The following is a 26,473-nucleotide window of genomic DNA, read 5'->3' on the forward strand; positions in this document are numbered from 1 at the left end:
TTGGCTTCTTAATTCATACCAGTGTCATTTTCTGAAACATTATTATTGAAGAGAACAAACATTACCTAATACTGACACTGCTCGTGAGATATGCTATAGTAACTCCACATTAAAAAGGAATGATGAGAAGACCAGAGCTTCTGAAATTCTATCAAATCCTAAAACCATGAGCAACTTTCACAAGTACCTATTATCTGCTGCTGCTGTTCAGAAACAAAAACTTGCAAGACAGAAGTAATAATTTTAGAAGTTTTTCTAGTACGCTTGGTATTTGCTGATATTTGGACTGCATATTAAGAGCATTTAAGTAGCAGTGAGAAATAAACTAATAAAATCTCCCTTTTCTCCGAAATAAACAAGTATGGCTAAAATGGAGCAAGTCCTTGGTGATTACACTGATCTGAGTATTTAGATCTGCCAACACAGAGCTTGTTGCAAGCATTGGATATGAGATCAGCTGGCAGAGACTACCTGGGTGTTCATTCTACCTCCTGACACTTGTGCAACAGTTACAGGAACACATAAAGAGACCATAAAATTACTTACACACGCCTGTAGTTGGACACTGAGTTTTTACAAATAGCCAAAGCTGATGTGGCAATAATGACAATATACAGGTGTTTATACCGAACAGTGAGCCAGTTATCAGCTCTTCAGGACCTATGTCAGATGTCTGTAGCAGCACTTAGATTTCCAGAGGTGACTTAAATCGGTTCTCTAAACTAGAATTTTCTAAATCCTTCAACTTCCCACACTTTCTGAATCACTTACTTCATTGACCAAATTTTCTCCTGGCTGAAATGCTGCCCGCAAGTGCTCCCATGAAGCTGCATTGGTAGGTCCCTTAAGTGGAAAAAAAAAAATGTACCTTTCATTTCACAGGAGTGGAGAATTGATTCCTTACAGCATATCTGATCTTATAACTATAATTGGTGAAGCCAGAGAGTTGCTGAAATGGCTTAGTAAAATGCAAGCTTTTAGTCAGTTTTGAGAGGGGCAAAGTGAGAAGGAGGCAAAAAGCTTGACTTCAGTCTTACAGGAGAAACACAGCTTTAACTATAGCTAAGAGGCACTAAAAGAGACCCAAGAAGAGAAAAGGAAATAAAATTTTCTGAAGTCATCCCCAGGTCACAGCTAAGATTGACTAAGGCTTAGGGAAGCACCAAGCAAGTCTGAGGAACTTGCTGCAGGAGGGGTCCCAGGAGCCAGGGAAGAGCAGAGGTCTATAACTGCTGCCAGGCAAGACACAGCAAGCATTCAGTTAAAGCTAGTTTAGTGAACTAAAGAAAGTGAAATAAACAGAAGGGAAAGAAAAGGCAAGACACGCTCTTTTCAGTAAAGAAGCGCAAGACCTGCAAGTGATACTGACAGACAGAGACTGGTATTACAGGTCTCCTATCCCAATTTCATCCTTTACATAGGTCACAGTTTTATTAAATACATTGATATAATGAATATTTCTGCTGAAAAAAAGTTTATATTTTATCTCACTAGAAATATCCACTTCCAAACAAAGATCAGAATCACACCACAGTTTATGTAGGTCAGGTCAGACAGAGCACAGTCATCCCATAACATAGGTGAGGAAGAAGCTACCCCTCTGGACAGAACAAGCAGGTTCCTATCCTGCTAGTAAAATTGCTTACTAATCTTAGACATTGAACTTTGACTGCTTCAGAAGACTAACACCAATTGATCATAACTTTATACTGCACCAGACCTTTACATCATCAGGCAAATGTTCCTCCGTGGCCTAAATCAGTGACTCAGTGATGATTATCCTCATATTTGAGGATATTTGAGACAGAAAAATGAGGAATTGAACAGACTGGCAGTGTAAGTTACTTGGTCAACAGGTTATGTCTAAAGATCTAGGAGACCCTCCTGTTGAGTGACAAGGTTCAGAATGTACTCCCTTGCTTTCTAAACTCCTTCTCAGAGGAGTCTAGGTGTGGCTAGACCCAATCCTAGTCCCAGACTTGCTCAAGAGTTTTTGTCTAGAAAGGATTGTATGCAATCAATCCAAAATACAACTTAAAGAAACTTCAGCATGCCAGCTATTAGTCACTTACCGAGAATCTGTTGTGGATAAGTCATCTGTCAACCTCGCTGAGTAACCTTGAGAAGTATCCCTGCTCAAGGGAAGAAACTAGTGTGCAGCTCACTACCATCTAAGAGAGCTCAATGGGCTCTAAGCTGTTCCCTGTTTGTAGGGTAAGATGACTGACTCAGTCATATTTGCATACCAAATACATTTGTTTGGTGCATGCTCAGATAGCCCTTGGCTATTGTGTTATCTGTCTCCCCAGTCTAACATGAGCCAGATGCAGCCATCATAACCACCTCTGGTGGTTACTGCTTCAGTAAGGTAATGGGTGAAAAAGGTCAGTTTGGGGGTGGGAGGAGTACCCTGCCACACATCCCCAGGAGAGTTCACCTCTTTTATTATTCACAACAGCCTCACCTGAAAGGCATGGTAAGGACCTCTGCTTCCCAGGGGTTCCAGTGGAGTAAAGGCAAGAGGCAAAAATGGCCACAAGCCTCGTTTATTTGAGGGCAATTGTTAATGAATTGCACACAACTCAAGTATAGATAATACTACCAAAACCTTGTAATGGATTTGTTTGCTAGAGGTATGTGTAAATTCATCGCACATCTAAATACAATCTCCTCTGTGCTTAACCTGCTCAAAAATTAGTATCTTTCAATTGCAAAAAGCAAAGCAAGTGTTTGAAAGATAATTGTGCTTTTAATTTTTCTACTTCTCTACTTGGGAAACATAATATACACATACTTCAGTTACATTATACAATGACATCCTTGTAAACAACAACAAAAAAAGATTCCCTCTCCCAGTATCTGGACAGTAAAATATTTACAACAGAAAAATAGTCAAGGAAATAAAGTAGTCTTGATTACCCAAGCCATTTTCTGTCTAACATACCAGATTATGAATAGAAAACACTTCATTCACTTCTCAGTGTTGACACTTTGAGATTACTGATGCTTTAACTTAAGTTCTTATAATTCATATGCAATAATGTCACTCCTGCTCTGCTTTTGCATCTCACTCCTGTACAGTCATTATATAGGAGCCTAACTGTTAAATGATTTTTGTTTGAAATGTTAATCTTGAAATCAAAGAAAAAAATTAAATGTATATAAGATTGTGTCCCACATAAATATATCCCAGCATGGAAAAATCAGCATTATGAAATTCTTTATATTGCTTCTTAACAAAAAGATTAGGTCTGAGTCCAAGTCTCTTGGCTTCAGCCACAGTGATTTCAAATACAAGTATATATTGAAAAAAACAATACTTATTTTATTGTTAACGGAGAGTACTTCCTGAAACAAAAGAACATGTGATTTCCTGGACAAAGATGTAAGTCATAGTGAAGAGAGCTCCCAAAGCTCCAAATTAAGTATCACATTCATTAAGAATGAGTTAACTAGCTAACTGGAAAAGGTTCAGCCAACCCATTTACTCTGGCAATTCTATAAACATTGGTGTAAAAATACATACATAAAAGACTTTTTTGCTTTCTGCTCTTAAGCATCACACAATCATACAACCAAAAACATGTGGTATGCAGAAATGGCGGTCATCTTTCACATGTGATCTGCTTTTATTTTGTCAACACTGTTTGCCTTGTCCAGCAAGTTTCAACATCCTTCAGATACCGAGGTGCAGTCCTTAGCATTGGCTTGCCACATGTGAACTTTGCCTGCTTCTAGCACAGAAAGACACATGGACCTTGGTTCTCTTGCTTTACACTATTTACAAAGTCCAAGCTAAAGGTCAGAAACCAAAGACTTTCAGCAGAACTGTCCGCCAGCAAGGCCAAGAACTGCTGGACAATTCCTTCAGGGAGAAAGAAAAACCCAGGACAGCTAAGGTGACACCAGTGGTGGGTTTGCGCACACGTGTGCCAGGTGGTATCCAAGCCTGGCAAGGAGGCAGAGGGAAGGCAGGAAAGGACAAACGCAACTGTTCAAAGTTTAAAGGTTTGATCTTTAAAGGTAGCTATGTTTTCAGCAGTAACAGCCCTTCTTACCACATGCTTTTCTGTTCTGGGCTGCTATTTGCTGCTCCCACTATAACCTATATTAAATATTGCCATTTTTGAAATAAGATGGGCTTCAATGCTGGTCTGGCCTGCATTATTATCTTTGACACAGAAAGAAATGCTGAGGTTACCTGCTTGCACATGTCAGGCCCCAAGCATTCTGAGAAGTATGATAGGGGCTGCCCCAGGAGGTCCAGGACACTGGCACAGAGCCAGTACCCTGTAGTTCAAGAGCCTTCGCACAGAGAACTGTAAGTTGTGCAAGGGGGTCCAGTCTCTTTCAATAGGTGACTAGCCAGAGCATTTAAAGACCACTTCATTGGGACACGCGCCCCCGGTCATACCAGACACCCCCTGAACAACTCATTTAGGGCACACCACTCCTTTCCCACAACCCCATGTACAAAACCCCACTCCATCCCAGCACCAGGCATTGCACGAGCCCAGAGAGCTAACCATACAGGTTGCCTCCTGAAGTTGTAACGAGACTACTCCAACCTCGGGGTTTCACCATGGGCTCAACGACCCGCTAACTACAGATCCGTTGCTCCACAAAAGCCCGAGAAGACCCCAGCACCCCCGGGAAAGAGCAGCCACAGCCACCCTTGCCTCCAGCACTGCCACCAACCCCACTGCCACAGCACCGCCGAAAGCCCCCCCGGCGCCATTCCTAGGCCAGCCCCAAGTCCCCGCCCCCAGCCCTCACACACTAATTATGCTAAGTATGCCATGTATGCTAATTAGCCGCATGCGCAGTCCATGCTCCAGAACCTTCTGGAAAGGGTTGGGGGGGGCGCTGTTGTTGAGGTGCTCCTTGGCCCCCGGCTGTCACAGCCAGGGCTGCACAGATGGCAGGTGGTTGCTGGGGGGTGCCCAGAAAAGGGCTGTCCTGCCTTCCCGAGGTCCGCTCTTCTCAGCCAATTTTAAATGTGTTAAGCCCCTTTCCTACCAAACGTGTGACATTTGATGCTCGGGAAAAAAAAAAAAAAAAAAAGATCAAACCTTTAAACCCTGAACAGTTGTGCTTGCCCTTTCCTGGCTTCCCTCTGCCTCCTTGCAGGCTTAGACTGTGAGAAACACTCTGTAGCCAATAACATAGGCTCAGGCAAGGATAGCAGTGAAATAGCTTTTTTTATTCGCAATTGCAATGGCAGGCGTCCCACAAGCAGGAGCATGCCTGTTAGTCACGTAGTACAGTTTATATACTTTATTTCTCGACGACCGGGACCCTCCCCTGTTTCTCCATTGACTGGGTAATCCAGGTTCACAACCTATCCGATGCTTCACAGACAATACATGGTCTTCAGTTGCCAGCCTGCTATTTTTCAAATTTCTTTTGACTTTTTACTCTTTCAGGTGGTAATGTTTCTTCACTTATCTGACTTGACTTGACGCCGTGATTTTCGCCTAATTCCATTAAGGAGTCTGGTTGTCTGCATTTTACAACGTTGTCTGTTAAGCTTTCTTATCACTGCAAAAGCATATCTCAATACCACCTTCCTTCCCTCTAAACAATGTAACTCTGTGCAAAAACAACATTTTTGTTCCCACACCAGCAAGTGTCAACATCCTTCAGATATCAAGGTGCAGTCTTTAGCAGTTGCTTTCCCATATGTGAACTTTGGATTTGGCCTTCCTCATCACATCCCTGCATACTCTGACAATGGTCATATATTCCTCCCAAGTGGCCTGGTGGCCTGGCCCTTTTTCCACATGCAGTATACTTCCTTCTTCTGTTTGAGTTTTGCCAGGAGCTCCTTGCTCATCCAGGAAGATCTTTTGCCCCTTTTGCCTGCCTTCTTGCTCATAGGGATACATCAATCTTGAGCTTGGAGGACATGATACTTGGATATAGAACAGGTGGAGGAAAGGGACAACCAGATTTATTGGACAGTGTGGATTCAGTGGTCTGGCGCATCAGACCCGCAGAAGTAAAAGGCTTGAGTGGACACCAGTGCACAGTGTACCCTAATGCCATCAAACTATAAATGGGCAGACCCCATTTATATTTCTGGAGTGATGTGGGATCCCAAGAGCTAACCATTGGAGGCTGAAAGGAGCCTAACTGGGAAGGAGTGGCAAAAGCACCCCACTGTGACTGGCCCCAAGGCTCCATGCATCCTTGGCATAGACTACCTCAGAAGAGGCGACTTCAGGGACCCAGAAGGGTACTGGTGGGCTTTTGGCATAGCTGCCTTGGCGAAAGAGAAAATTAAGCAGCCGTCTTCCCTGTTGGAGGACCCTTGTGTTGTGGGGTTGCTGAAGGTCAAAGAACCCTCAGCAGGTGCTGATTGCTACCATGACAGTGCACTAGCAGCAATATCGCACCAAGACTCCATGACTCCCATCTGTCCTGGCTTCAGTTAGGATAGAGTTAATTTTCCTCATAGTAGCTGGTATGCTTCTGTCAGCCTGACCTCGGTCGGTGCCAGGGAAGGTGACGGAACAGATTATCCTGAGTGCAATCACACAGCATGTGCAGGACAACCAGAGGATCAGGCCCAGTCAGCATGAGTTCAGGAAAGGCAAGTCCTGCCTGACCAACCTCATCTCCTTCTATGACTGGGTGACCCACCTGGTGGATGAGGGAAAGGCTCTTGATGAAGTCTACCCAGACTTCAGCAAGGCCTCTGACACAGTCTACCACAGTCTTCTCCTGGAGAAGCTGGCAGCCCATGGCTTGGACAGGTACACTCTTTGCTGGGTAAAAAACTGGCTGGATGTCCAGGCCCAGAGAGTGGTGGTGAACGGAGTGAAATCCAGCTGGCGACCGGTCACGAGTGGTGATCCCCAGGGGTCAGTGTTGGGGGCCATCCTGTTTAATATCTTTATTGATGATTTGGATGAGGGAACTGAGTGCACCCTCAGTAAGTTTGCAGATGACACCAAACTGGGGGGAAGTGTCGATGTGCCAGAGGGTAGGAAGGCCCTGCAGAGGGACCTGGACAGGTTGAATCAGATGCAGTGAAAACTCAATAACCAAAGTTATTAAGCAGGTATTCTTTATTACAGCGCTGGGTGTGGGGGGGGATCACTCTGCCTAGCACGCACACCAAGGGTTACTGCCGGGGTGCTTATATTAATGGCATATATACATATTCATCTCACTTCCCCATAAGTCTCTTGCATATTCATTAGGTATCCAAAGAATTATTAACATAGGTTCCCGTCCCTGTTCGCATGCACGCTGGAGTCCTTGGGTGGTAGTCCAGCGTACTCTGGTGGTCTCTTGAAGGCCAGAAGTCTTCCTCGCTCCTAAACTTCTGACCCTTCCTTCCTTTTACAGACTTCAGCAGTCCAAGCCAGTTCTTTCTGGTTCTATTATGTGTGTGTATGAAGTCTTTTCTTCCCTTATCTTTTAGGGTCATCCCGTCCTCGTACTCCATGCCTCAGTCCTGTCCTTGTTAATGTACAGCATACTCCCTCAGTTAGCTAAAAGCTGCAAAATCGACATGCTTTCCTTATTCCCTCTCTCTGTCTGCTTCTATTGCCCACAGACACACGGACCTTGCTTCTCTTGCTTTACACTATTTACAAAGTCCAAGCTAAAGGTCAGAAACCAAAGACTTTCAGCAGAACTGTCCGCCAGCAAGGCCAAAAACTGCTGGACAATTCCTTCAGGGAGAAAGAAAAACCCAAGACAACTAAGGTGACACCAGCGGTGGGTTTGCACACACGTGCCAGGTGGTGTCCAAGCCTGGCAAGGAGGCAGAGGGAAGGCAGGAAAGGGCAAGCACAACTGTTCTAGGTTTAAAGGTTTGGTCTTTTAATTAATTAATTTATTTATTTGTTTATTTATTTATATATTTTCCGAGCAAAATGATTGTTGGATTGTATGACTTCGAGCGTGGACAGCCGGGTGGACTGACGAGTGCGCTGGGTGCCAGCTGCTGGAGCCAGGCCAGGGGTGTAGGCACCCCTCGCCCGTGGTGCCTGTGAGAGACCGAGGAGAAAAGGACGACGTGTCACACACTTGGTAGGAAAGGAGCTTAATCCATTTCAAATTGGCTGAGAAGAGCAGATCTCACGAAGGCAGGGCAGCCCTTTTCTGGGCACCCCCCAGCAACCACCTGCTGCCTGTGCAGCCCTGACTCTGACAGCCGGGGGGCAGGGAGCACCTCAGCAACAGCGTCCCCCCCAGCCCTTTCCAGAAGGTTCTGGAGCACGGACTGCGCATGCGGCTAATTAGCATACGTGGCGTTTTAGCATAATTAGTGTGTGAGGGCTGGGGGCGGGGACTCGGGGCTGGCCTAGGAATGGCGCCGAGGAGGGCGGGATAGCCGTCGGCGGTGCTGTGGCAGTGGGGTTGGTGGCAGTGCTGGCGGTGAGGGGCGTGCCTAGGTTTGCTGTGGCTCTGTGAGCTCTTCCCCGGGGGTGCTGGGGTCTTCTCGGGCTTTTGTGGAGCGACGGATCTGTAGTTAGCGGGTCGTTGAGCCCGTGGTGAAACCCCGAGGCTGAAGTAGTGCCGTTACAATTGGGGAGGTGCAGCCCCTGCGCCTGGCGTGCGAGGGGATGGGGTCGGGTCCTGAGATGAAGGGCGAGGTTCAGTCAGGGTCTGCTGTCACTGGGACGTCTCCATGGTGGGCTTGGGGTTGTGCCAGTTTCTTGCATGTTCCGGGTACTTGGGGCCTGAGCGGTCCCGGCCACCCGTTTCTGGGCTCACGCAGTGCCTGGTGCCAGGATGGAGTGGGGTTTGGTATGTGGGGGTGCTGGGGCAGGAGCGGTGTGCCCCAGCTGAGCTGTTGGGGGGGGGTGGGAGTCTGGCATGAGCAAAGGGAGGGCTGGGCTGTACAGTGGTGGCTGGAGGGGAGGCCACAGGTCATGCCTGGTGGTGGTGAGAGTTGTGTGCATCTTGCCTAGCCTGGGGTGTGGGGGTGTGGCTGTGTTCACCTGTGGGCTCTTCAGTTGGGCTGGGGGTGAATAGCAGGGGCCTGTACAAATCAAGCGATGCGTTGTGCAATTACTTATCATCCCCTGGCTGATTCCTAGGCTGTCCCTAAGCAGTGGTTTTCAAACCCTCTGGCTAGTCACCCCTTGAAAGTTCTCATCAGGAAGCCACATCTGGAATATTCCTTAAACCAGCTGAGGGTCAGCTGTCCAGGTTCTGTCCCCTCCCAGCTCCTTGTGTGCCCCCAGCCTGCACACTGGCAGGGTGGTATGAGAAGCTGAGAAGTCTCTGGTTTCCTGAAAGCACTGCTCTGTAACAGTTAAAACATCAGTGTGTTACCAGTGTGAGTCATTTTAAATGCAAAACAGAGCACTACACAAGGTACTGGGAGGAAAATACTTCCAGTCCAAACCAGGATGGAGTGTTGCATGAGAGTTGAAGCTGGAACTGCTGGTGAGAAGGAGAGCTGTGAAGTAGGTAAGGGGTCTGGGAGCTGGGCAGGTGCTCTCCCCTGCCAGAGGGGCCTTGTTTGGTGTTCAAGGATCTGCAACTGTGTGTGTTCTCGTGAAAAAGGGGAGTGCTGCATGTGTGCCTGCAGTAGTGGACTTGTATCCTCCCTAGCTGGAGAGGAAGAAGGGGACTTGACTGAGTCTTAGGTTTCCATGAGTTGTGTCAAAGATTGCCTTTGGCTCAGGCAGCTTGGGTGATAGAGCTTTCTGTATCCGGTTTGTCCCTTGTAACTGTGCTCAACTGTGTTAGCATTCAAACTTGGGAAAGTGTTTTGCCTGTAAATGTCTGGAATATTTGCATGTGCTCCACCACCAAGATTAAGGGTGGATCTGAGAGACTGTTGCTATGTTGCATTATCTCTTGTACTTGTTTTAGATAGAGAAAATAAGACAGTCAACTAGTAAAGGTGTGTCTTCACCATGCCAGACCTTTCTCGTGTGGTTTCCTCTAAAGATGCTTTGAAAATACAGAGCTGTTTCTATATTCCATAGGGAATTACAGAATAGATACAATCAACTGTTTCTTCCTGAAGGCAAAGAGGTAATGTGGTTTAAGGAAGTGGGAGAGACTTGGAGTACATTGCTTGTGAAGCCCATGTTCTCTAACAGTCAGGTACAAGGGCAATTCAAATGACAGGGCTTTTCAGTATTTTATTAGTAGGGTGTTTGGTGAGGGGTTGTTGGGTAATGTGGTTATGGTTGTCATTTGTGCTTTCTAAACAAAGCACCTTTCTGGCAGCTCTTGACCAACTCCATAGTTCAAGAACTGAGTTACCAGCATCTTTGAAACAGTCCTTCAAGGCTTCTCCATCTTCCCTAAAATGTATCAAGAATCTCAGAACTCCTCTAGACCTTCTAAACAGAGAAATGAGTCTGGTGGGGAGGCAAACAAAGGTGATGTGGCACTTCTAGAATGCACCTGTGTCCTCTGTTTCTCAGTACTCTTTTAAAAACAAGAATGATGGTAGGTTTAGGTAGTGAAGTCACTTAGCCTTGTTTACTTTTTTTGGGAGTTTGGGGAACACACTGCATGCTACTCTGAAAAAAGGGTTATTTCATCTCCTGACTTTCCTGGGCACCATGTAGTAACCACCTGTGCTGTCTCTGCAGCTGTGGTTCTGACTGTGGGGGAAGATGTTAGCAACAGCACCCCCTGCTGCCCCCCTTCCTTTCTAGCCCTTTCCAGGAGGTTCTGGAACAAGGGTTGTGCATGTGGGGTAATAAGCATATGGGACGAGGGCTGGAGCTGGAGATTTGGGGGACTGGCTTATAAATTGTGCAGCAAGTGCTGCACTGGTAGCTGGAGGGAGGCTGCAGGTCATGTGTGACTGGTGCTGGTGAGGGCTGTGTTTTTCTTTCCTAGTCTGAGGTATGTGGGGTGTACATGTTTATTAATCTGTGAACTCTAAAGTTGGTCCAGGTGGTGTGCAGCAGGGTCCTTGGGTGTAGGCCAGGAGTTGGGTGGGGATTGTCAGGTGTCTTGTGAGCATGGTGTACTTGAGGGTTGTGTTCATAGTAGCTTTACCCAGCGTGCAGCTCAGCACCACACAGCTTTTTGCTTAACTTTTCCACATGAGTGGGATGGAGGAGAGAAATGGAGGAAAAAGTAAAAGTTTATGGGTTGAGATGAAGACAGTTTAATAGGCCAGGAAAACAAAAAATGGTAACAGTAGTAATGGTGCAAAACAGGTGATGAGTGGTGCAATTGCTCCCCACCCACCCCATCCCTGAGCAGTGGTGTGTTCAGCATGAAGCCCCATAGTGTGGAATACCCTTTTGGCCAGTTAGGTTCAGCTGTCCTGGTTCTGTCTCCTCCCAGCTTCCTAACCCCCTACCAGCCTGCTCACTGGCAGGGTAGTATGAGAAGCTGAAAAGCCTTGGGCTTGGTGTAAGCACTGCAGCAATTATACTGGTAGCAGCAAATAGCATCCCAGAGCAGAAAACATCTGGTAAGAAGTGGAGTTAGTGCTGAAAACCTAGCCGCTTTGTAATTCAGAGCAAAACTAACGATAATGTAGTAGTAGTTTACAGCTCTTGAAAATGTAGCCCAACTTTTCCCATAGAGAAGTGCAATATTTGGACCCAGAAGGAAAACTTTTCACTGATTTGAAATCTCCAAGTCAAAAAGCTAGGATCACTATGGCTTCCAGCATCGGCACCAGTGTTCTGTTGTCAGGATAGTGTGACTGTTTTTCCATTAGATCTGGGCATGAGACACTGAACTCCTTCTGACAACACAGCAGTTGGCTCAGCATTGATCTAGTTTAAGCAAGGCTAAAGATAACAGAAATGGATGTTACAGTGGAGACTAATCCTTAACAGGGAAGCATACAATAAAATAAAATACCATGTTAAGAAGCCATAACACATAAAATGCATGCATGAACACAAAAGTCACAACCAGTCTACATTTTAAATCAGAATTCACAATCTGTATTGAAAATCCTTAAGGATCACTGTGTGAGGCCAGAGCTGAAAATGTGTCATTTGCAATTCTTCACTGTCCTCTAAAGGCTTTTTCAGGAATTTCAGCCTTGGAGTTTGAACAGCGTATTTTACATGCTCTGTACTCAGGCAATCCTAAAACACGGACCACAACATCAAGGTGAGAGGCTTATGTAGAGCTTCAACTAGAGCTCTACAGCTAGCTACAGGGCATCAGTCTAAGCAGGGTCACAGGCAGTGTTTGTGGGGTGCATTAAGCTGTGCAGGCAGCATAGCTCTATCTTGTCAAAGAATGGGATTAACAGGACTTCGGTTTTGTGTTCTGATAGCTTGGCCTGATGGTGAATCTTGGAAGTCCTCTATATGTCCGTGTGCCTTCAGTGGATAGCATTGTGCATCCAAATTAAATTGCCAGGACTGAGTAAAATGGTTTTTGCTTGCTACTTGCCTACTTCTAAGGTGCTCATGAGAAGTTACTTACAACTCAAAGGTAAAATGTTTTTTACATAAACACACTTCCTTAATTGCTCATTAAGGAACTCAGTACTTTTTCTTTAGTGCCTGTACATATTTTTGATGTGTTTCTTCTGAGTCATTTAGTGTGCCCTTGCGCATTTTTGGTTAATGAAGTAGTAATGTATTCTTTTCCTGAACTAGCTGGATACCAGCCAATAGCTTCTTTTGTAATTATTTCCTATTCTGTTACTAATATCCATGTGTTTCTGGTTTAGTTTGTAGGAAGTTGAATGTATTTTCATCTCCCAAACTTTCTGCCTGTAAACTACGGGAATATGTGCATGTGCCCTTCTCCAAGAGTAAGGGTGGATCTAACAGATACTGTTGCTATGCTGCACTACCTCTTGCAGCTGCTTGGCTGCTTTTGTCTTACCTTTACTAATAAATTGTCCTATCTCGTGTCTCTTTAACATGTCAAAAATACTTTTTTCTTTGGTGTCCCCTGAAGGTGTTTGGAGAATGTTTTAAAAGTAACTTTTAAAGTCCACAGGGAGTTACAGAGCAGACATAATCAACTATTTTTTCCTGGAGGCAAAGAGGTAACCTGGTTTAAGGAAATGGGAAAGACTTTGAGTGTATTGCTTGGAAAGCCCATATTAATGTAACAGCGAAGTACAAAGGCAGCTCAAATACAGGACTTCTCAGTATCTGAACTCTGTTAGGAGGTTGTTCTTAGAAATTCTGAGGGGATGTTTGTGTAATGTTGTGGTCATGATTATTTACTTGTTTGCCTTTTCTAAAGGAAGCACCTTTCTTGCAACTCCTGAACAACTGCGTATTTCAAGAATTGAGTTAACATCTTTCAGACAGTCCTTCAAAGCTTCTCCATCTTCCCTAAATGTATTAAGAATCTCAGAACTCCTCTAGACCTTTGAAAGGGAGAAAAGTCTAGAGGGAAGGCAAAGGTGAAAGGGAAGTTGTGGGAAGTTGTGACTTGGCATTTTTAGAATGCATCTGTTTTCCATTCCTCAGTTCTCCTCTAAAAACAAGAATGACAATGGGCTTTTAGGTAGTGAAGTCACTACACCTTTGTTTTTTTTGGGGGAAAACAAACTGCATGCTACTCTGAAAAAGAGATGAAATGACCCTGACCAGTTCTGGGAATTTACTCATTTTAGAAGTGAGGGATCCAAGATGCATAACTACTTTGTTTTTGTGGTATGAATCTCAAACACAAACAACTGGCTTTTCCACATGGTAATTCCATTTGTGACAATTCATACCTGTCATATCTTCAATGTTCAAACTGATAAAACAATAATCCAATTGCATTTTCAATCTAATAACATTTGGCTAACTTAGCTGCTGTTCTGATGTCTTCTGGAAGAAAATATTTAACAGCATTTATTTCACAAAGAGCTCAAGTAAATTAACTGCAGTGACAGGAATTTCACCTCGTACACCGCTCAGATTTTACTCCGTCTTTTTCTCTGCTTTCCTGAGTAGCTCTTAGGTCATAAATGGCTATCTTTCAAGATGTCTGCTCTTTTCCTGTGTCCTTCTTCCTTTTTGTGAGCAACTATCCATCTCGGTTTCTTCAACTTTTTGACCTCTATTTTCTCCGTGATGCAGTATACTTCTGTTCATCTCTATCCTCCAACTTGCTATTGATTCTGTTTCCACTTGCTCTATTCTCAGGTTTTTGCCCAAGGATTTTGAGAGAATGGTAACTTCCAAATGAAAAGGAAAAGAAATAATGATGGATGTACCTTCGCTGCTTCTCTGGTGAGAGAATGTAAGTATAAAGGTAACTCTTCCAAGTGATTTTGATACCTTTGGATGCATTGCTCCAAACTAGCATATGGTATTACAATACTGTGTCAGGGAGCTTAGGTTAATACTTTTGAGAGACCAAATGGTTTGTACTTGAAATTCTTAGTATTCCCTGTCAACGTAAAACTAAGCTCTTTATATTTTAGACAGCAGTTCAGCAGTCATTGATGTAACCAGTCATATGTCACTCAGCTTGCTGAAGTACCATAAAACAACTATGGATCAAGAAAGAAAACATGAGCTTTACTGTTATCCTCATCACTGTAAGCATGTTTGTTACATTAATATGGTTACAGATCTGTTTTAGCGGTCTTGCAGAACTACTTGTTCTTTCTCTTGTAACTGTCCCTGTTCTGCTTCAAAATGTTCTCACATCCCTTCCAGCTCTTTTTTCCCCTCTTAGGGTAGAATCTTGTTAGAAGATGAAGGGGGGTATTTTAAGGCTTAAGGAGCCAAAAGATGATGTTCAAAATAAATTAGGCACTTCTGAGAATTACTTGTGCATGAAATGGGCTTCATTATTTCTGAGATGGGTCATTTGAAAATTAAAATGAGTACAAGTATTACCCACAGCTGGTTGGTAAGGTCAACATTAAGAAATGTGCACAATGTCACAGGACTTTAACTCTAGACTTCATGAATTAAGCTTCAGTTTCTATACAGCTCTTCTTAATTCATTTATTTGATCATGTAACCTTTGAACTGTGTGCTCAAAAATTAACATGGACACTTGAACATGTTAACATACAAAATCGTTGAGATGTGGCATACTGGAAACGACAGTTTTCACACTGACCAAAGATAATTGGCCATTCTTGATAGAAGTGGTATTTTGGTTGAAAAATGTTCTGTACAAAAAAAGGACATCTTGAAAAAAAAACAGGAAGATGATAGGATAGTCTTCTTTACATGTGATTATTTCAGTTAAAACAAGTTGGGGAAAGATTCTATGTAGAGTTGAGAGACATTAGCATTTGTTCACTGCATCTGGTGTAACAGGAGAAAATCCCCTGGGCCTTGAGTGAAAAATAGGATTTGTAAAGCAATCCATGCTGACATAAATCTTGTACACTAAATATGTAACTAATTTTCTGAGAAATACTCTATAATGTGCATCTATTTTCTAGTGGGTGTTCACAAGATGATAAAACTGCATCATACTGCACCATGAGGTAGTTAAGCTTTAACTTAGGAAGGTTACATTTTTGAGATGTTTTAATTTTTTTACTTCTTTGGAGTTTGTATTGGTCAAGGTGTCACTTCCATGTAAGCTACCTGGTCAAATATCCCTTGTACTTCTAAGGAATAATACATACTTTCTAGTTCCTCGTACACTGGGTGCCATTCTAGGATGTCTGATTGTATGTTTTTGTATTTCTACTTCAGAGATTTCTGAGAAAAATTGCACTAAGTCCTTGGAAATAGTCAGGAGAGGACTGAACAACATGTGGGGCAAATGAGCAATGGCTCTGGGATGGCATGCAGACAGCAGGAGGAGTTGGGCATGTTTCAGCCTGACATGCAACCACTTGAGCTCTCAGCTGTAGTTATATTTTCAGATGCTGTAGCTCCAACAGAAAAAACACTGGTTCACCAACAATATGCACTTCTGCTGGTAATTTCAAAGATGTCCATCTTGATTTGCCTTTTAAGATGGGTAATAGTTAATTGCACTTGTGATCAACCTAGAGTTGCCAGCAAATATTTCTAGAAAGAAGACTAGACACAGCTGGAGGTGGTGATGGTTCAGCCCCTCCTTGCAAGTGCACTACTGTTCATGGGGTCCTTCTAGGGATGGCAGAAGTAAATCTTGAACACCTGTTGATTTTGAGGGCACTGACATCACAGGCAAAGGCTCCCTGCAGCTGTGGGTATCTAGGCCTGTGTGAGCATCCCACATCATTACCCTTGGCCCTTAGTCACTGCAGTTCCCCATCTGTGCAGAAGCCTGTCACAGCCCAGAATGAAGACTCTGCTCATCTGTACTGGATGGCAGGAGTGCCTGTAGGTCATGCATGTATCTAACATGTCCCCAGAAAGCTGTTTACCTTGCCTTTAAGGTAGATCCTTTGAGCCATGGTCAGGTAGCAGGGATAAGAGCCAGTCTTCACTAATGTCACAGAATAAGAATTGACTTTATGCCTCTGTCTTGGGACATGCTGCAGTGCATTGCATTTGAGACTAAAACAGGCTGTTCAGGGCTATTTGTTCTGGTGTAACCTGTCAGAAAGCTAAGTACTATGTATCTGTCCCCCTTGCTGAGGGTTATTGGACTTACAGCAATCCAACAGCAAAAGGGTCCTCCAAAAGGAAGGACAGCTACTTGATTTGCTGTGTATCCAAGACAGTTATGCCAATAGCCCACTGGTAACTTTTGGATTATTGAAGTACCCTCTCCTGTGATAGTCTATGTCAAGCATGCCTGGAGCCTTGGGGCCAGTCACAGTGGGGTGCGTTTGCCACTCCTTCCCAGTTACCCTCTCTTCAAGTTCAAGTGCAGTTACCTGTTGGGATCTCCCTGTCACTCCAGAAACACAGATGGGGTCTGCTGCTTTCTAGCTTGCTGGCATTAGGGTACACTGTACACTGGTGCCCACTAGAGTCTTAAACCCCTGTGGGGCTGATGTTCCAGGCCATTGAGTCCACACAGTCAGATAAATCTGGTTGTCCTTTTCTCCACTTGGCTGGAGGCATAGCTCATCTAGTCCTGGTCATAGTATTCATTACTGTGTCTGGATGACTGTCTGCTGGAAGTTGGAGCAGCAGTTTTCTCAGAAGACACTGCTTTTCCAGTTGTTCTCCTTGCAATTCATGTACCTCTAGGGTCAAGGTAGATTTTTCCATCCCATTTTCTCATGTCCTCTCCATGATCACACAGGTAAAACCGCAGGGTGGTGTGTGGTGTGTACCTACTATATCCTCTTGAGCAGAGAGCAGTGCTTGCTCCTAGTAGCTGAGATACTGGTTTGTACAGGTAGGGAGTAGGATGTAACCTTGTTGAACTGCTGGAACTTCCAGGACAGTTTCTCCACAGCATTTTTGATTGGTGGGCCTTTGGGGAAAGCTTCTCGACAGCTGAGATGTGAGCCTATGGGGAAGGAGCGAGGCTTTTTTTGCATTGCTGAAGTTGGCCAGCCAATTAGTCTGGCATATGTTCCTCTTCTTTCCAGCTCATTACTGTCAATGAGTTGGCATAGAACAATGGTGCACTCCATGCACACCTGTGCTACAGTGGTTGTATGCACTTGACTTAATCTGGATCTTTAGAGAATTGGTCATCGTACTGCAAGTCACCATAAACTCTCTCCAGCATGGCTAACTTCCTTCAGTACTGGATACCCATCTCCATGGAGGTCTACTTGCTTGGGTGACATCTTCCCTGAAGGGATACTTCTCTTCCACACCTAACAGGACTTGCCTCTGGATGCTGATGACTTGTGATCGTTATCCCATTGCTCTGTCAACATCACCTTCCCTCAGAGGGATCCAGCTGCTTGGCTTCCCTGCGCTTAATTCCAGGCTACTGGCCTTCTTATTCCTGCACTGGAGCAACCAGGTGATGGGGTGCTCACCTGGGTGATGGCACAAATCTTCTTGTGTATCTCCCAGCTCATACCCATAGCCCAGTTGCTGGGATCAGACCCTTTTCTGCTGGGCAACTTTCCAGCCCCTCATCCCTAAGCCCACACCACTGCTCTGGGGTTCTGATGCAAATGCAGCACCCAGCATTTACATTTGCTGGCTGTCACTTAGTCAGACTTGGCCTGTTGACCTAGCCTATGCAAATTGTCAGGGAGCTGGTCTGCTTCAGGATAGGATGGCTTTGGAGACCCTAATTTGGTTTTGTCTGCAAGCTTACTGCGGGTGGTCTTGAACCCCTTTTCCAGATCACTGATGAGAATACTAAACAACCCTGGTCTCTGTATGGAGCACTGGGGAACCTCTCTGGTGACCAGCCACCAACTGGATTGAACTGTGTGCTGAGTCTCTGAGACCAGCCATCCAGCCAGTTCTTCAGCCAGCAAACCTCTTCAAGCCCTGATCAGCCAGCCTCTGCAGGAGAATACCATGGGAAACTCTCAAAAGCTTTACTAAGATTCTAGTAGATTATGTCCACAAATGAGCTGGGCAGGACCTGCCTTTCATAAACTTGTTCTACACACAGCTGATCACTTGATTGTCTGATAAATTCTGTACAGGACAGAAAGAGTACAGCAAAAAGGCATTCAGTGCCTCAGCCTTATCTGCACCTTGTGTCCTCCGTGTTACCCCCTTGCATCTGTGATACACAAGAGCCAGTAACACAGGCTCAGGCGAGGATCTCTGTGAAACAGCATTTTTATTAGCAACTGCACTGGCAGGCATCCTGCAAGCAGGAGTGTGGATTCCCTATTACCCGACACTTAATTCCTCCCCTGTTTCCTCATTGGCTGAGTACTACAGGTTCACAAACTACTCGACGCTTGTTGCTATGTGTCTTGTGTATCTGTACAACTGCATATGACCAACCATTAATTGGTCATTTTCCTTTTTTTCCTTCTCTGAGGACTAGAGGGCCTGCGATTTTTTGTTCTTACTGATTTTGCACTGCTTGTCCTGTATTTCTTAGCTGTCCTCCTCATTTTGGAACAGTGGGAACTTCCGCTGACCCCTGATCTGCTTATCATTATGTGAGAAGAATCTTTTTTTTTTCAGACAGGGTCTTCTGTGAAGCTGTTTTATTTGCTATGGAATGGTGGGCATCATGCAAGCAGGAGCACACAGTAAAAGTTCACCATAACCTTATATTCCCTATTACTGACACCTGATTTCTCCCCTTTCCTCATTGGCTGAATACTACAGATTCATAACCTACTCGATGCCCTTCTATATCATATATGTACAATTTTATTTGACCAACCGGTAATTTCTCCTTTTTTTTCCTTCTCTCCTGACTAGGGGGCCTGCGATTTTTGTTCTCACTGATTTCATACTGCTCATTCTGTTTTTCTTAGCTGTCCTCCTTATTTTGCAACAGTGGGACCTTCCTTTTCTCTGCTTAACACACTCCCCATTGCTATGCTACTGTCATACCTGCACAATCACTTTTGAATATGCACAGTTAGTGGATTTTCCACTGCAAAAACAACTTCTAGTGCAAAAACACTACTTTGTTTCTCACACACAACCTCTGAAATGCATGTTCAAAAAGTGATTCTGCAGCCAAGGTTAGTGTAATGTCTTGTCTGCACAAACACATCTTTAATTCTCATGCAGGGCATTCGGTGGAGGTCTTAATAATGTGCGTGGTCCCTCAGGCAGACTTTCAATCTCTTTTGCAATTTCCTCCATTTTTCTTTCTTTTTCCACATTGTCTGGATCTTTACTCCACAAGGGAAAGTAAGGTTCACCCAGCAAGGGTTCTCTGCGACAGAACAGAAGGGTTTTCAAAAAGAAAACGCGTTAATACAAATCGACAGGTTAACATTAAAGAAATCTCTCAGCAGAAATCCCAGCAAAGAGCTGCCCAGAGCTCCCTGTGCTCCAGGATGTTCTCGCTAGAAATGCTTCCCTGCACAGAGCAGCAATCTAGCAAAGACTGCTGGGAAAACCTACTCACCGTTGTCTCGTCTTCAGCAACCGTTTCACTGAGTAGCCCAAAGCTGCCAGAAGGAACAGACACACAAGGATGGCCAGTACCACAACTGCGGTGCGCTCTGGCCCCCATTTGTGATCTGAAACCTCTGCACTTTTTTCACCACCAGCCCCTGGAGGAAATGGGACAGTCACACACTTTTAGGAGTTCTGTACCACTGACAGTCTCATAGTGTCTTTGGCAAGTCCAAGCAGTTATCTTCACTTGGTTGCTTTCCCTCATTCTTGTGTGTTAGTGTCAGAGGACAAGGATGACCAGGTACAGTTGTCCTGAGCAAGAGCCTACTCATGAGGGAGAGGCTGAATGAGGGCTACCTCCAGCAGTGTCTCTGGGAATGAATATGCATGCCTTACCCATGCAATTTCTCCCATGCTCCATACCCCTATTCTGTAGAGAAGACACAGAGCCAGCATTTCTGGCCAAATCTGCAAACAAAGGCAGAAAAAAGAACAGCTTTGTCTGTAAGATACTGCAAGAAACATCTTCAGCTTGGAATGGCAGCGAACCCAGTTTGAACTCATAACTACTCCCCAACACCTGTCACCCTCTTCTCTCTAAATGTTTACTCTTACTCCAAAAGAAGCATCGGCAACTTGGGATGTCCCTGTTGCTCAAAACCAGGATCCATCCTAAAACTCAGTGAAACATTCTTTATGGGGACAGCTGAAAGCAAACACGGAGGAAGAAAGCTAGTGTGAAATGCTGCAATACACTGCTTCCTAAGAAATGCCTGCAGAGTGGTTGGGGTGACCTCCTGGGTGCAGCCTGGCAGCTCCCTCATGAAATATATAGAGCCAATGTACCCAGGTGACCTCTCCAAGACTCAGAATCAGGATTCCACTGAAGAGATGCAGAGCCAGCACCTGTGGCCACATCTGCAACCAAAGGCACACGAGAACAGCTCCTGTCACATACTGTAATAAACTCCTTCAGCTTTGAATGGCAGGAAACGCTAATACTGCCTGACACCCATTCCCCCCTTCCATTGATGAGCACGTGGCAGTGTGGTACCAGATGCCAGCACAGGAACTGTATTGGCATAAAACTCACCATGTGCACAGCTCCTGGGGAAAAGGACCCCCAGGAGTTCACCCAGGCTCTAAACTCAGCCCCAAAAGCTGCTGTCTTTGCAGACAATGCTGGAAGAAGCTCAAGGCTTCAGCAGCTTGCAATGCAGCTTCACAAGATAAAGAAGCTTCACTTGATTCCCACTTTGCTCTTCCACATATCTGAGCATCAGTGAAGAATGTATGAAGGTGCATTCCCCTGAAAACAAGACTGAAAATAAATGCTGACACTGCAAAGCCAATAAAGGTGGGCTGCTTACCCCTGGAAAAGCCTTGATGCTTAAGAAAATGGTACTGCCGAGATGGGTGGCCTGCAGGCAGAGCTGTAAGCAAGCAGAGACAACAAAGTTTTTCTCTCCATGTTGTGCTAGGCTCCCCTGCAAAGGGGCTGCAGAGACTGGAAGGGGATCACGTAATGCCGTGGAAGCCACAAGTGGCTAACATTTGGTGAGCCCTGAGCAGGGCCCAGACTAATACCCAAGGACAACAGTATAGACAACTCACCCCTGGGATTCCCCCAAGGCTCAGAACCAGTTTTCAGGGGAGAAGCTGAATAAGCACTGTCTACATGAGAACCTGCAATGGAGTACAGAAGAGGAAAGCCTTCGTGACACACTGTAATAGGCTTCATTACACGGGCTGTGCAGTGACAGCACAGGGACGATGGGATCCACACGTGGGACCCAGCAGCTCCCCAGATGCTGACTCAGGGCAGTAGGCACCAGCACTCAAAGACCCGCTGGACAGACAAGGCTGTGCTTGCCTACTGGGGGGCCTGTTACGTTCCCCAAAGCAGGAAAAACTGAATGGGGAGCTGCAGAGGACAACAGGGTGTCGTTGCGCTGCTCACAGTCCGGAGCGCGCTGGCCAGCAGATGGCTCACCCAGCACCACCCCATCTGCGCTTCTCAGCTGTGGGCTGGGGACCTGGCAGGGAGACCTGGCATTGTTAGGGGAGTGCTGCAGGGGAACAGTAGAAAGGCTGTTGTGCCTGGAGTCAACAGCAGCTGAGCTCTTCCCTCCAGGCCATCCCTGAGGCCCCAAGCTGGGATATGGGGAGATGCTCAAGAGCCATTGCCCCCCACCCTGCCGTAACCAGGCACAGGGCAGCAAAGCTCCCATTAGAGCCAGTGGCTTCCCTTATGGCCCTGCCAGCCAAGACTGCTTGCCAGGCAGCCCCAAGAACATGGTGCTGGGCCCAGAGCCAGCAGTGCCAGAGCATCCATCACTGCCAACCCTACCTGGGCGCAGTCCTAACCGTGGAATAGTCAAGGTCTCCCCGGGACATGGGGCCACCAAGAGGAGGAGAACAGAGAGAGAGAGAAGGAAGAGCAGGCGGCAGCAGGGAGTAGCAATCCCCTGTGCTTGCCCCATGCTACCACTTGCCAGCAGCAAGAACCTGCTTTGCACCCTCTAGGCCATGAGCACAAGGTGGCTATGACAGGACATGCTACGGGACCTCTGCATGAATTCATGGGGCCCACTGTGACCTCACAGAACATCTGCAATGAGGTAGCAAATGCTCTGTGGGGGTAGCTACAGCAACGGAAGCAGACCAACTGGCAGCACAGAGGTAAACCTATCTGTGCTGCTCTAGTGTGGGAGGATATTGCTGCCTCAGTAGAAAAGATGCTCACGTGCCCAAGAGTCATGCCCCCAAAAAACATCAGAATAAAGAGGTGGACCGAGCTTTCAAAACTCAAGTGTCTCAGGTGGATCTCTACAGGGGACGGTAAGGCTGAGCTGTTTGTAGCTCAATGGGCCCATGAAGTATCAGGACATAGGGGGAGGGATGCCACATACAGATAGATGTGCTTGTGATCGAGGGGTAGACCTGACCATTGAGGCCATCAACACAGGTCACCACCCATGAGCGTTGAAACCTGTGCTGTGTGTGATCAAATGAGCCATGAGAGTGAAGTCTCCCTGAATAGGGGGCAGTGGCTGGGATATCAGTATGGCAAGGCCTGGCAACTCACCAACAAGCCTCTGGAAAGGTTAAGAGTTACAACAGATTATTAAAGACCACGTCACAAGCATTGGGTGCTGGGACATGGAAACACTGGAACACGAATTTACCAGAAGGCACTTGGCTTCTCACTGCAGGGAGGATACACGCTCTGAAGTGTGCACAGAGAACAAAGCTGGTGAAGGGATCGGAAGACAAGACAAATGAGAAGCAGCCAAGGGAACAAGGGTTGTTGGGGTTTCTTAGTCTGGAGAGAAAGAGGCTGATGGGAGACCAGCCAGGATGATGTCACTCTCCTCGGGTGACAAGCAATAGGACACAAGGAAACAGTCTCAAGCTGTACCTGGGCAGGTTTACGTTGGATAAAGGGAAGAATTTCTTCACAGAGGGGGGTGGTCAAGCATTGCAATGGGCTGCCACAGGAAGTGGCGGTGTGCCCCCAACCCTGGAGGATTTAAGAGACATGGATGTGGCAGCACGCATGGCTTAGTGATGAGATTTAGTAAGTCAGGTTGACAGTTGTACTTGATGGCCTTGAAGGGCATTGATCTCACTTTGCCTGTTCCTAGGCAGGAGTCAACACCAGTGTCTGGCTGCCTCTGACAGCTAGCCTGAGGGGAGCATTCTGAGTGCATGGCACAGACTAACAGGACAACCCAAGATTGCCCAGAGCTGGACAAGAGCTATTGGCAAATCTACGATGGCCATGGCCATTTTTGCCATTGTTCTTCCTTCCTTCCAAGACCCAGGACAGCTGACCCAAACTGGCCAAAGGGGTATTCCATACCATCTGATGTCATGCTGAACAATATATAGGGGTGGCTAGCCGGGGTGGGGGGGGGGGGCCGGCTGCTCGGGGATAAGATGGGCATCGGTCAGCAGGTGGTGAGCAATTGCATTGTGCATCACTTGTTTTGTACACATCATTAGTAGTAGTACTATTATTATTATTTTCTTTTCTGTCCTAATAAACTGTCTCTATCTCAACCCACAGGCTTCACTTTCCCATTTCTCTCCCCCATCCCAGAGAGGGAGGGGGGAGGGTGAGTGAACAGCTGTGTGGTGCTTAGCTGCCAGCTGGGTTAAGCCACAATAGTCCTTTTTTGCTGCCCAACGTGGGGCCAGAAGGGTTGAGATAAAGACAGATCTGGCTAGAGTGTGTTAAAACAAGATTTTTATAAGCATTACAGCAGTTTAATAGTTGCTAACCACAATGCCGCTTTTTGTGATCTCAAGTCTGCTGTGCCAGTTTTCCAAATAGAGTTATATAGCACATTACTTAGTGTGTGTGTTCCCTGTCATATTGCTTATCACTTCTGGGGGTTCGTACAGGGTTATTATTTTGCTGTACTGTGTAACACTGGCTTACAATATGATAGAATTAATGGCCATGAGACTGATCTGATATTTGTACTCAGCACTGTCATCAACTCCATAATTTGGGAACCCTACCTCAGAAACTATAAATAATTACACCTTTCATGCTACTTCTTCAGGGAGCCAATCTATGGAGGGGTCAGGGGAATATATTTTTTCCCACGTGTTCGCTATCCCTTTTGTCTCCTCCAGGCAAGTTATGGTAGCTTTCCAAAACTTAAACTATCCTTGGGATGTTCAGACCAGCATGTTCTCATTGTTATGTCTCCTAAGTGCACTTCAGGTTTTGTCTAAGGTTAAACACTTGAGAGCGTCATCCAGAGATCTGTCCTGAGGCAGGATACTTAAGAGTGGCACGGAGAGTAGGAGGATATGGGCAGGCATCTAGAGCAGTAGGACCTCCAGTGCTTTGGAAATTTACCCCTGAACAACTAAAAAATCCCAAAGAACTGGTAGAGCACTTGAAAAAAGTGTGTCATCACCCTGGCAGTACCAGACATACAGAAATCACTGCAACATGCTGGGGCTTGGCCTATGCTTACCGAGCTGCATTCGATGCCAATATAACCCCAGTGACAGACCCTGTGGCCACTTCAACCTGAGACAGGCCCAGTGGCCACTCCAAGCCCTAAAACGGGCCCCAAGGCTGAGCCAGGGAAACAAACTGTACCAGTGTCAGTTGCACTCGTAACCAAGGTGAAAAAAATAGTATAGAGAGTTAGATTGTTTAATACGCAGAGAAACTCCTGCTAAGACTAGGTATGGAGAAGACAAGGCTGGGCCATCAGAGAAACAGCGGGATGAAGATGTCACAAAAACAGCAGTATCTAGCGAAAACCTATACCAGCGTGAGCTACGAGATGTGCGAAAAGATTTTGGTCCCTGTATAGGTGAGCAGCTTGTCACCTGGCTGCTCTGGTGCTGGGACACTGGAGCCAATTGTCTGGAATTAGAGGGCAGGGAAGCCAGGCAGCTGGGATCCCTTGCTAGAGATGCAGGCACTGACAAAGCAATTGGAGATGGAGCACCACCTTACAGCCTCTGGAGGCATCTCCTGGCAGCTGTGAAGGAAAGGTATCCCTTCAAGGAAGAACTTGTATGTCTTCCAGTCAAGTGGACCACTATGGAGAAGGGAATCCAGTACCTGAGGGAATTAACCATACGGGAGGTGATTTATGAGGACCTAGGCAACAAATGTATCCACAGATCCAGATGAAGTCAAATGTACATGACCCACATAGCGGAAGTTTGTACAGAGGGCACTATCATCATATGCCAGCTCATTGGCAATAATGGCCTGGAAAGAGCATGAGGAACCCACAGTGGATGAATTGGCTAAACAACTCTGGCAGTACAAAGAAAGTCTCTCCTCTTCCCTACAGGCCTGTATCTCGGCTGTGGAGAAACTTTCTGAAGAGGTCCACCAACTTAAAGAGAATTTATCTTCCTCCCCACCTGTACAAACCAGTGTCTCAGCTATTGGGGTAAGCATCCTTCTGTGCAAGGAAGATGATAGAGTGGGTACACACCTCGTGCCACCCTGTGGTTTTACCTATGTGACCATGGAGAGGACATGAGAAAATGGGATGGAAAAATCTGCCTCAACCCTAGAGGCACGGGTATGTGAGTTGCAAAAGAAAACAATCGGGGAAAAAGGGGTTCTCTGAAAAGCTTGCTGCTCCAGCTTCCAGCAGGCAGTCCCTCAGACACAGAAATGAAAATTCTGACCAGGACTAGAGGGGCCCTGCCTCCAGCCAGGGGGAGGAAAGGGACAACCGAGTTTATTGGACTGTGTGGATTTGATGACCTGGCACATCAGATGCACAGAAGTATAAGGCTCTAGTAGATACCGGTGCACAGTGTACTGTAATGCCGTCAGGCTATAAAGGGCCAGAGCCCATCTGTATTTATGGGGTGACGGGGGGATCCCAGCAGTTAACTGTATTGGAGGCTGAAGTGAGTCTAACTGGGAATGAGTGGCAAAAGCACCGTATTGTGACTGGCCCAGATGCTCCGTGCATCCTTGGCATAGACTGTCACAGGAGAGGATATTTCAAGGACCCAAAAGGGTTCTGCTGGGCTTTTGGCATAGCTGCCTTAGAGACAGAGGACATTAAACAGTTGTCTACCTTGCCCGGTCTCTCAGAAGACCCTTCTGTTGTGGGGCTGATGAGGGTCAAAAAACAGGTGCCAATTGCTACCACAAGTGCACACCAGCAGCAATA

At 46.0% G+C, this 26,473-nt stretch overlaps 1 protein-coding gene and 2 long non-coding RNA genes across 23 annotated transcripts in view; 2 read left to right on the plus strand and 1 right to left on the minus strand.

Moving 5' to 3' along the window:
- Positions 1–5,468: 5,468 nt before the first annotated feature.
- LOC121059985 overlaps positions 5,469–26,473 on the minus strand; it is a 32,841-nt gene continuing 11,836 nt past the window's right edge. For 7 of the 21 annotated variants that reach the window (XR_005814704.1, XR_005814706.1, XR_005814710.1 and 4 more), the window contains one exon: positions 19,411–21,479. Coding sequence is in view for 6 of the 21 variants with exons in the window: in XM_040537253.1 (XP_040393187.1) it covers positions 8,632–8,653; positions 19,450–19,605; positions 19,801–19,948; positions 20,640–20,711; positions 21,164–21,226; positions 21,408–21,479; positions 22,144–22,276 (666 nt within the window). In the remaining 15 variants the exon portion in view is untranslated. Of the gene's footprint in view, positions 5,835–8,436; positions 8,654–18,604; positions 19,300–19,406; positions 21,480–22,143; positions 23,608–23,886; positions 24,539–26,473 lie in introns of those variants that run through there. The other 14 variants (XM_040537272.1, XM_040537253.1, XM_040537282.1 and 11 more) reach the window with 14 other exon arrangements.
- Positions 8,634–18,933, plus strand: LOC121060025. The gene is made up of 4 exons (XR_005814725.1): positions 8,634–10,008; positions 14,067–14,163; positions 14,348–14,464; positions 18,748–18,933. It is a non-coding gene; the product is annotated as an uncharacterized LOC121060025 (long non-coding RNA).
- Positions 14,473–18,482, plus strand: LOC121060029. Its single transcript, XR_005814726.1, has 2 exons — positions 14,473–16,021; positions 16,293–18,482. It is a non-coding gene; the product is annotated as an uncharacterized LOC121060029 (long non-coding RNA).

This window comes from Cygnus olor, chromosome 1, assembly GCF_009769625.2.
Source record: "Cygnus olor isolate bCygOlo1 chromosome 1, bCygOlo1.pri.v2, whole genome shotgun sequence".
NCBI lineage: Eukaryota > Metazoa > Chordata > Aves > Anseriformes > Anatidae > Cygnus > Cygnus olor.